Source organism: Triticum aestivum, chromosome 3D, assembly GCF_018294505.1.
Source record: "Triticum aestivum cultivar Chinese Spring chromosome 3D, IWGSC CS RefSeq v2.1, whole genome shotgun sequence".
In the NCBI taxonomy this organism is placed as follows: domain Eukaryota; kingdom Viridiplantae; phylum Streptophyta; class Magnoliopsida; order Poales; family Poaceae; genus Triticum; species Triticum aestivum.
The window spans coordinates 153,695,555-153,706,824 of NC_057802.1; the positions used below are offsets into that span (position 1 = coordinate 153,695,555).

General features: G+C 44.1%; 1 protein-coding gene across 1 annotated transcript; it reads right to left on the reverse strand.

Annotated features, from left to right (window-relative positions):
* Positions 1-4,644: 4,644 nt before the first annotated feature.
* Positions 4,645-6,270, reverse strand: LOC123077996 (transcription factor bHLH150). Its single transcript, XM_044500380.1, has one exon. The coding sequence runs from the start codon at positions 5,695-5,697 to the stop codon at positions 5,017-5,019; it is 681 nt and encodes a 226-aa protein (XP_044356315.1). The 5' UTR covers positions 5,698-6,270; the 3' UTR covers positions 4,645-5,016.
* Positions 6,271-11,270: the final 5,000 nt, after the last annotated feature.

Sequence of the window (11,270 nt, forward strand, 5' to 3'; positions counted from 1 at the left end):
TGGCCATGTCACAGCTCATCGACATGTGCCGTTTGATTGGCGCGACGGTTTCGGACAACCACTCAGACTCTGCCACGTCGGGAGCTCCAGCAAAGCTTTGCACCAGCTTCGTTGACTAGGACGGTCCGTGTAAGCCAGGATAAAATGTCTTCTCTTTTCCTCCATCGATTTTCTATAAAATTAAACATTCTTGCTTGTGACTTTTAAAAATGCCTTCCCCGGTCACTTGAGCTAAAATTATCCATCTACCTTGTAAGGGGAATGTTACTAGAACACTCTCCAGTCTTCACGTCTCTAGTAGAGTCGCCATGTTGTGGTTTTCAAAATCATTTCAGAATGTCCTTCGTAATTTTTTGAAGGCTGAGGAGGCCATGCTCAAACTTAGATTTATTAAATCTCTGATCTTTAAATATTGTCACCCATAAATTTTGTTATAGTTGTGCATATAAATTATATTGTACGGCCATGTTCCATCAATGTAATTCAAATATTTTAAGTTTGAACATCAAAATGTTCAACAACACTTTAATCCGCAAGTCCAAATTATTAAATACAAATGAACAAATAATCTGGATGCAACAAATGGTGAGTAATTCACCTACATGAATCTACGATAAAGGAAGACAAGTGAGCATGAACAAATGTGAGGAAAACATACCTTCGGCTAAGTTGTTGAACACCTTGGGGTCGTCGGGATCTAGCGGGCGAGGTGTGGCACGAATGGGAAGCTAGACTACGCGGGAGAAGGAGTTGTTAACAGCGGACGGGCGGTGTGTGATGCCAACCTCCTTGGCAAGCCATGGAAGGGAGGAACTCTGGTAGAGAGAGGCCCACCACATCAAACTCTCGTGATGTGGACATGGTGGTGGTTGAGCACACAGTAGGAAGTCGGGATGAGGCTGAGGTGAAATGGGGTAGGGCGGGGAAAGGCTCAGCAGCAGTGAGCGATGCCAAATGGCGGCGGACTAGGCTTTGAGGTGACAGCAAACGGCACATCGCGGGCATGTCCATCCTAAAATGTTCTCGCACAAAAAAATGATGGATGGAAAGAGCTCCGTATTTCCTCAACCAACCTCTAAATATGGGTTATGGGTTTTTTCTGCAACGCGATCCGAAAATTGTGAGGATAGAGTGCATGATAATGAATCTTCTATAGCCATTTAAATAAAAACTCAAAAATAATAATTATTGAGTTCGGATGAATCCAACGATTTTGCTAGAACTGGTTTTTACCAAATTCTTACTATTTTTCATCTTCACCGACAATTATTTGACATGACATGTTACAAAAATACATCAACTTAGACATCTCCAGCGGGCTCCCTTACTTTGCTCCCACTTGTCTGTACGGGTAGTTCAGACATGACAGGACAGAAAAGGTCAACCATCGGGCTCCTCTATATGCAGCCCAAACCTCAAACTATTTGTGGATGCTTAAATCCACCCCAAGTAAGCAAATATACCTTTGGCTAACTCATCGAACACCTTGGAGGTCATTAGGATCTGGTGGGCACGATATGGCACGATGGGAAGCTAGACGACGCGGGAGATGGAGTTGGCGGCTACGAACAGTCAGCATCTGACGTCGGCCTCCTTGGTATGTCATGGAAAGGGAGGAACTGCAACAGAGATAGGCATGCATGAAGCTCCCGTGATGCGGCCTTGGTGGTGGTTGGACACACAATAGGAAGTTGGCATGAGGCTGAAGCGGGACGGGGTGAGGCAAGGAACGGGTCGGCGGCAAAAGGTGATGCCAAATGGCGGCGGTCTGGTGTTTGAGGTGGGAGCAAATGCCATGTACAGGGGTGGTGCATCATAATATGCCCTCTGATACAATATTTGGGTGGATGGAGGGAGCTCTATATTTCCTCGGCCAAACTCCAAACATGACCGTTTGGGGCGGTTTTTACCACACGCTCTAAATTTTATGAGGATTGAGTGCATGATAATGAATATGCTAGAGCCTAGATGCATTTGAATAAAAACTCAAAAAAACAATTACAATGAAGTTCACGTGGATATGACTTTGCTAAAATTGCTCTTAAAAGGTATATTTATGAAGAGTGTTCAACCTCTTTGTATTATCTATAGTCGATGTTAGATTGTAATGTTTCTTTAAACTAACACTAAAAGGAAGAGCTATTATTATATACAACAACATGCAAGACTAATGATGTATACTATAGATCTCCGGTCTTTGTGAAGTCTAAGATGTTTTTCACGGGATCAGTGAAAGTTAAATTTACTATATTCTTACCTTTTCTTCATCTCCATCAACAATTATTCTACGTGGCGTGATAAAAAATCTATCGACTTAGACATCTCGAGCGGGATCCCTCACTTTGCTCCCATTTGCTCATTTAGACAGTTTGTACATAGACATGAACAAGTAAGACCAGCCATCAAACTCCTCCAAATGCAGCCAAATGTACAGGTTGTACACAGACAGTTAAACCAGGTCCATTTGTGGGGAAGAGTGAGGCTAAATCTAGCCAAAATAAGCTAACCCCTACTGCTATAATAATTATGCAGATGTAAACTTTGCGGACATCTCTGCCTACATCCCCTGGCGGGATTACCTCTCCGGGGAAGTATCTCGTGCACCCATCTATATGGTGCTACCGGTACACCGATTGATGTTATTATTATTTTTAAATGATAAAAATATGTTGACATGGATAACACTAACTTCTAACATGTCACAAAAATTTGGAACAAAATTCATAACAAAAGTTGAGAAAGAAAACAGACAAATTCGGCACTAAATAATGTCTAATGTAACATGGGCTTCAAATTTGGCCCAATATCACTATTGGCAGCAATTTAGTCATTTTTGTTTGTGGTGCCAGGTTTCAAATTTTGATTTGAATTTTTGTGACATCCTATATTCCTTTTTTAACATCTTTACATATAATTTTGTCGTCCGACGCCTTGGTAGCATCATAAAGATGGGTGGATACTTTCCCTTGCCTCTCCACCAGCAATCTGTAACTGTAACATCAAGTTCTTCTGAAGTACTCCCTCCGTTTTTAGATATACACCCTTTTAGAGATTTCAATATGGCCTACATACAGATGTATATAGACTAGTAAGATGCCCATGCGTTGCACGGAACACTGAAATGCATTGATCCGGGAGTTATTTATTTGACAAAGTATGCGGGGGTAATCTTATGTGTAACAAATATCAATAGGTTTCTTCGGATATTATTTCTTCTCTAGAGCTCACAAGCATCCGGGTGAATAGTAAATGTAGGCAAAATAGATAAAAAAATCTTTTGCAAACAAAAGCGTTCAAGTGTTCAACCTGCATCCAAAACTTTTGAAGAAATAACACTAATTGTGCTTTCAAAAAATGATCTTTAAGGATTATTTTTTGAGTATCGATTTTGTTTATTTTTTCTAGACCACCATGAATGTAACTCAGGATGATTTGGAAAGGGGCAGAGGAGATGGCGACGAGGAGCAGGTCGTGGTGGTGGTCGGCAATGCAGCCTGAGAGAAGGGATGAGAGGAGTTGGGGGCAGACGGGCGCCGAAAGCAGCGACCTCTCCAGATCCTTCTTATTTTTTCCTGAGATGCCTAGATGAGGTGAGAGGGAGAGATGGCTGAACGTGAGAGGCAGGGGGTTATCTACAAACAAGAAGTGGAGTACTTGGCTCTTTTTTGCAAAACTGACATAGCTTGTCTCAGATGCGTTGGATTAAATCGAACGGTTGTAAATAAAGGATGGCATGCACACCATCATCACCAACTCAACTTTTTATAGGAGTAGAGATATATTTTAGAGTGCAGATTCACTTATTTTTGCTTCGTATGTAGTTCATATTGAAATCTTTAAAAGGTTATATATTTAGGAACGAAGGGAGTAACACGGAGTCATTCCTTGCAGTGATTGTTTCTATTTTCTGTGAAGACTTCTTGGAGGAGTATTTTTAACATTGGACACACGAAAGGAAAAGACCATAAAACGCAATTGTAACCAGCACGGAAACTGGAAAGGCCGTGTTTATGTAACTGAAATATCTATTGCAAGCAACTGATAAGGAGTTCGTTGAGTTTCAGCTTAGCCAAAGTTTCTGAATTTTCTGAATACTTCTGCGAAGAAACACCCAACCAAATTTCCCATCCGCCACATGTCAGAAACATTTCGCAGTCTCCATTAAAAGGATGAAAAGGAGGAAAACAGAGAGGATGACGACGACTCAGATCGCTGTCCCCCTCGAGCTCTCTGCAGGGGAACATTTTCACGTGCATAAATGCAGGCCAGAAATTTGCCGCAGAAGGCCAGTGCACTGCTGCAGCACTACTGCGCAGCAGTAACACATTTCTGGCAGCAAATAATAGTACTCGCCCATCGGATCAGAGAAACCGGCGCCAGGCCGGGACTGCGCCCAGAGCAGAAAGAACCAGCCAGCGGAATCTTTCTGCTCACGCCTTGTCTGATCTTTGTTAGCGTTATGTTAAGCGCGGTGGTTGACGACATCGATGGTTTACGAGCCGAGCCACTCGCAAATTCTCCTGTCCCCGTCCCTCTGATCGAATTCGGATTTCTGTTCTTCCTTGCGAGCAGAAATTGTCGCCTCGAGGAATCCTATCGAATGCAGCTCGAGGAAGCCATGAAATCAAACGGTTAGCATTGCACTTTCAAGAAACAAAACTCCTAATTCACCGTGGCACAGCCAAACAAAAGCATAATCCAATCCAATCCGCAGGGGACAGGCAGGCACAGGAATCCCCCTTCTTGTTTAAGAAGGGGAAGAACATTTCAAGAACACAAGAGAGGAGCAGAGCAGCATTACTTATACAAGTAGTAGCATCAAGAATTTACAAATCAGCGGCAGCACCAGCAGCAGCAATCATCATCGTCGGAATCACAATACCCTCCTGGAATCCCAGGACCCCCTCTCGCGGTAACAATCCATCCATCCATCCAGTAATTAATCGCCCTTATTTTCCCGAGCCCAACGCCATCATGTCATCATCAATCTCCCCCTCGGAGGCGAGGCTCGGACCCTCACCTCTCCATCTCGGCCTCGTCGTCGCCGCCGGCAGCCGGCGGGGGAGGCGACGACAGCTGGGCCGCGGCGAGCGCGTCGGCGAGCGCGCGCATGGCCTTGACCTGCATCTCCAGCGCGGCCACGTAGTCGGCCGTCTCCTCGAGCAGGTCGGGGGCCTGCAGCTTCCGGCACCCGGGGACGAGCCGGCCCAGCACGCGGAGCCGGTCCTTCACCTTCCGCTCCTTGAGCAACGGCGGCTCGCCGGCGGACGCGGCGGCCGCGGCCTTGGACGCCGCGGCGGCGGCGCGCGCCTGCGGGCGGCGGTGGCGGCGGATCTTCCCGCCGGCCTTGACGAGCACGCGGCGGCGGCAGGACGCGGCGCCGGCCAGCAGGATGGCGCGGCTCCAGCGCGACTGCCCGCGCGCCGTGAGCGCCAGCGCCGAGTCGGCGGCCGCCTTGACGGCGCGCGGCTGCGGGGACGAGGCGGCGCCCGACCGCGTGGCCCGCAGCGCGTCCAGCAGGCGCCGGCCGTAGATCCGCTCCTGCGTGCCGCTGCGCCACCTGGTCTGCGGCGGCCCCGCGGCCCCCGGCGCGGCGGCCCCGCCCGGTTTCCCCCGCCGCTTGGCCCCGCCCATCCGGACCCCCGCCGCGGCGGCGGCGGAGGAGGAGGAGGACGAGGACCCGCCTATAGAGATCATGGCCGCGCACCGCACCTCGATCGAGCAATCAATCGGCGGGTGGCGTGAGGAAGTGACTCAGCGCAGCGGGGGATGGGGCGGCTTAAAGGTGGGTGGGAGAAAGGAGAAGATGGTGGTGGTGGTGGTGGAGATGGTGGGAGTATGAAGAAGAAAGGGGGAGGAGAGATTAGCTTTCCGTCGCGGGGGTGGGCGTACTTATTTGCTGGTGCGGTGGAGGTGATTAGCGAGTGGATCAGACATTGGAGCCAAGGAGGAGTGCGGTGAGGTGAGGTGAGGGGAGGTGGTGCGGGTGTTGGCTGCTCGTTCGCTGGTTCGTCGCCGCGCCTTTGTTTGGTGTGGAATTTGGCGCTGTAGCGTGGCCTCCGCGCTGCTCGCTCGCTACGGTAGGCAGCGGTCGTTATTGAGTGCCCGCTTTCTTATTTCCGTTTTTTTATATGCTCCTTTTATCTGCGAATGTGCCATGGTATTAGTGCTTCGCAACGTTCTAGTTAAAGCCTTTTGATCTGGCGAAATGTGGAAGATACGCCTTCTATTTTCACGGATGTTGCAACGGTGTCGTGGTACTCCCTTTGTTTAGCTTTGACTGAGGTCAAATTGTATAAAGTTTGACCAAGTTAGAAACAATATGAACATTTACAATAGCAAATCTATATGATGTGAAAATATATTCAATGATGAATCTATGATATTGATTTCATGGTGTATATGTTATTATTTTGTCACGCAAACTTGGGCATGGTTTATAAATTTTAACTCTAAACAAAACTAATATGCCGACGTAACAACAATGGTGGGAGTATTGATCTTCGATCACCTTGTTAAAATCACGCGTCATGTTCATGCTAGGTGTCAACGATAAAGTCGGAATCAGTAGGCGATTCATAATAACAATGATGTTTCTGAGTGCTGAGTTTTTTTGCTGCAATAAATGCTCAAACATTTTAATAAATATGCAACCGTAAAAGAAGTGCAGCAAGATCCATGGGCCACTTCATGATGATTACAAGCACTCAAGCGTGCCAAAGACGCTGTCGTCATCGTCCCTTCCTTATTGGAGTCGATCAAACCTTATTATAGTAGACAATAGGGAAGCAATCGTGCTTTCTTTTTTGAATAAGGGAAGCAATCGTGCTAGGAGGCCAAAGGACCAACGCAACAGAATATCAATCACCGACGATGATGGGAAGCGTAGATCGGAAGGGTCATACCTGCAAAGACATCAACAAAAATAAGGGTCAACCGAATCCAAATAGATCCACCGGAGACACACGTTACAAGCCTTCTGTCGGAGCGGAGATGGGACACAGAGGATATTATTCTAACTATGAGACACATTTGTCGTCTTGTCATCCAACCAAAAACAATGAAACTACCTAAAGAACTGATGCGACCCCTCCCGTTGACGAGCGGAGGGAGTTCCTCGTACCTCCAATGCCCAATGATCATCAGAGGTGGGGCGGACCAACAGTGGTGCTGGCAGGGGCGAAACCCTGATGTTTGTTGAGTCATTTGTGGAGAAAGAGAACAATTCATTACGTGGGTGTCTACATCACTTATGAGCATTGAGTTACTTGTGTGCGCATTAATTTTTGTTCGGACATTTCTATCTAATTTATTGGTCTATTTTATGAACTTAATTAGAAAGGGGCAAAATTTGCCTCCCAAGTTTACGAAAGATGCTTAATCGATTGAGGATCTTTAAGTCTCATTCGACCAAGCTTAGTCACATTAACCACATGGCTCTTTTTTCTTTTGAAAGTTTATTTAACTTTTTTTTGCATTAGAGATGTTGAACTAGACCCTTAAAATAGTGGGATGGCGGAATTGTTAGATTTAGTTTGAGAAATCAACATAGAAAATAACATGTTTTGACCCTGAATTGTCGTTATCGCCCGAATTGAACTCTGAGCTGTGAAGTTGTCTATATGAAACTTTGAACTTCTTAACATTGTTTTTGAACTAAAATTTGAACCAATCCTGAAAAGTAGATTTGCATTTGGATTTTTTTCATAACATAAATGTAGTGAATGCCCTAAAACGACGGTGACAAAAAATGTTACAATGTAAAATATTTATGTCCTATGCAAAAATAACAAGAAAAACATTTATCTCTTGTGTTATGCGCAGAACACAAGTGACCTAATTAGTTCATATTTTTTATTTTATGGACTTTTTTACGATACTTTGAGAACCTCAAAAGGTAAAACCAGCAAGCACTACACCTTTAAAAACTATCAAACAAGTATATTAAGAATCAGGAGTCCGGTGGTGCTACCAAATTTAAACATGTAAAAAAAATCATCTAGTATGATAGCTTTTCTATTGTATGAAAAGGTGAAACATAATAAATTTATCTCGTGTGATTTATGCCCATAACAAAAATGGTCATTGTTACAAAGTTTTTCATGTTATAACCTCCTAGGACTGCTTACTATCTATATTTTCCCACATTTTTCTGAAAACCCTGAAGTGTGGAACCGCCTCCTAAAACCCGTCTAGCGTTAAAGTTAATATTTTAGGAAATTTACAATCGAATATAGACGGTCTCATAGTTTATGTTCATACCATATGTAAGTGCATCTAGTGCTCCCTAGTGGGCATTAGATGATTAATGACTAAAGTGATTAAGGAACTATGAATATTTGTGTCTTCATACTTGTGGCTCAGTCTCTCCAACCCAGACTTAGAATTGTGCCAGCAACTTGAACCGGCGTAAGCAAACTATGTGTCTTCACTGGGCAAAACCGGCTTCAGTTTCTTCACTCATTTAATTTTTGTAGTTTGCATTTTCTGAAGATATTGCCTCCACCCTTTTGTGAAGACTTTGTTGAAGACTTTCTATCTCCGTTGCATACCTGTATGTTTAGTTTTGTAATCAGCCTTTGCATTCTGAAGAGCACATGTCTATTCTGAGACTAATTTACTTGTATCATTGCATCATTATCATGTTGTCTAACATACTTCTATATCTATTTTTAGTTTTTATTGCATGTTGTTTTAGTTTATTATTGTTTCTGTACTAATTCAATATTTTGCCAGGCTGTCGTGCTTGGGGTTTCAAGATTTGCTTTGTCCTATCCGACAAGCAACCATACATATTATTGGAATGTGCGCATTTTAAAGTAATTTTGAACAATTTTCAACCAACCCGGTTGTGAACAGTTGAATCTTTTTATACATTGAAAAAGAGTGTGCACATTACTATCAATAAACCTTGCATTTACTATCATTTCTCTTTTAAAATACACACCAGAGTTCTACTACAAGCATCAAGCTATTCAAAAGTAACTAAACACTATCGCGAAACAATCCACAGCTAATACCACTCTTGACTTTGGTGTGCTAATTTGTTCACATTTGCTCTATACTTCTACCAATCGCTAAAACAAGTACCAGCCTAGAAAGAGGTTTTTTAACATATGCTCCCTCCCACCTTCCTTTTCACACGATAGGTAAGAGTATAAAATAGACCTGAACCGTTGATTTCATTAAATAGTGGGTTTGAATAACTCTTACCTTCTTATCTCCCATGTGAAAAGAGGGGTGTGGGAGCTACTTTTTGGTGGACAGGGGCATTGGCTCCTGTTTTTTGAAATGATTCAAAAAGCATATTTGCAAGTTAAAAAAATTAAAAAAAACTATGAAAACTTATACATATTCGCGATGGATCTGTGAATTTTCATTCAAAAATATTATGATTTGCAAGCTGCACAAAAAGAAAATCATGGCCCAACAATAAAAAAAAGATTGGCCCATTTTCGTTCATGTATTTTTTTCTGTATATGCCACGTACACTAGTAGAAAACAGTGCTTTGGTTGGGGCCTGGCCAGCCCATTAGTCCCGGTTCAGTCACGAACCGGGACCCATGGGGGGCATACGTCCCGGTTTGTGTGCACAGGGGGCCAGCCGGGCCTTGTGGGGCATTAGTCCCGGTTCGTCTGGACCCATTTGTCCCGGTTCCAGGCACGAACCGGGACCAATGGTCCTTGCTCCTGGCCCACAGCCATTGGTCCCGGTTCATGGCTGGAACCGGGACAGAAGGGGACCTTTAGTCCCAGTTTCAGCCACGAACTGGGACCAATGAGGTGGCTATATATACCCTCTCGCCGGCGAGCAGAGCACTCCACACTGCTCTGTTTTTTCTGGCCGGCAAGGGGAGAGCTTTGTGGTGCTCTAGCTCACCTCCTATGCACATGAGGTGTTTGATAAAATGCCCGAGCCACACTAGTTAAGCTTTCTCCTCTTGAAGCTCGACCTCAAAGCTCAATTTTCCTCGAGATTTGTCTAGGTTTAGCGGTCCGTCACGTCCCGTCCCCGTATTCACCACCGTCGATCGCCCGCGCCGATCTCATCGCCGGCACCATCGTGGTGAGCCTTTTGTTCTTATCTTTTTTCCGAAAGAAAAAATTCTTACTTTAGATAGACACTTGTCTAATTTTCTTATTTTTATTATTGCTTGTTATTATATAGTGTGATGGTTTTGGTATCCGCCCCCGTCGGCCCTCGTCCTGTCTATGATTTAGATGTGGTATATATTATCTTTTATAACTATTTGGTTCATTTATTGTTTATGAAAATTATGCCGACCAACGTGACATAGATTTTATTTATCTAGGAGGTCTGTGAACCGGAAATTCCAACCGACCCTATTGTCGAGAGGTTAAATTTAGTTGAAGAAAACACTTACTTGAAGGAAAAAATAAAAAAAATTGAGGAGGAGAAGATGATATTGGAGTTGCATGTTGCGGATGTCGTTGATGATCACAAGATCAAGATGGATGCAATGCGTTTGAAGATTAGAAAGATTAGAAAATATGCCATTCATACCAAGGCTTGGTATCATTATTTCGTTGGATCAATTGTTACCTTGGTTGCGATTATGATCGCATTTGTTGTTGCATTGAAATGTTTTACATAGTTTCAATGTATGGTTTAATTAGATGCTCTGAAGAGCTATATGTTGTTCAATGAGAACTATGTATGTACTTTGGTTTTAATGTGACGATGAACTTCTATTAATTTGGTCACTTGTCTATCCATGATGTTCTGTAATGGTTTTTGACACACTTAATTATATATAATGCACGTAGATGAACCGGCAATGGATGTACGGTGACAGACACACCTCTGAGTACTTTAAGGGCATGCATAATTTTCTCGAAGTGGCTGAGGCAAACAAGCAGAATGGTTTTATGTGTTGTCCATGCCTTACATGTGGGAATACGAAGTCTTACTCTGACCGGAAAATCCTTCACAGCCACCTGCTTTATAAGGGTTTCATGCCACACTATAATGTTTGGACCAAGCACGGAGAAATAGGGGTTATGATGGAAGACATCGAAGCAGAAGAGGACGATGACAACTATGTGCCCCCGGAATACGCTGATGCTGCAACGGGGGAAGCTGCTGAAGATCAAGAGGAACCAGACGATATTGTGCCCGATGATGATCTCCATCGGGTCATTGTTGATGCAAGGAGACAGTGCGAAAGTCAAAAGGAGAAGCTGAAGTTCGATCGCATGTTAGAGGATCACAAAAAAGGGTTGTACCCCAATTGCGAAGAGGGCAACAC

Excerpts from the sequence above, each read along its gene's own strand:
- LOC123077996 (XM_044500380.1), bottom strand. The coding sequence starts at position 5,697 with ATGATCTCTATAGGCGGGTCCTCGTCCTCCTCCTCCTCCGCCGCCGCC.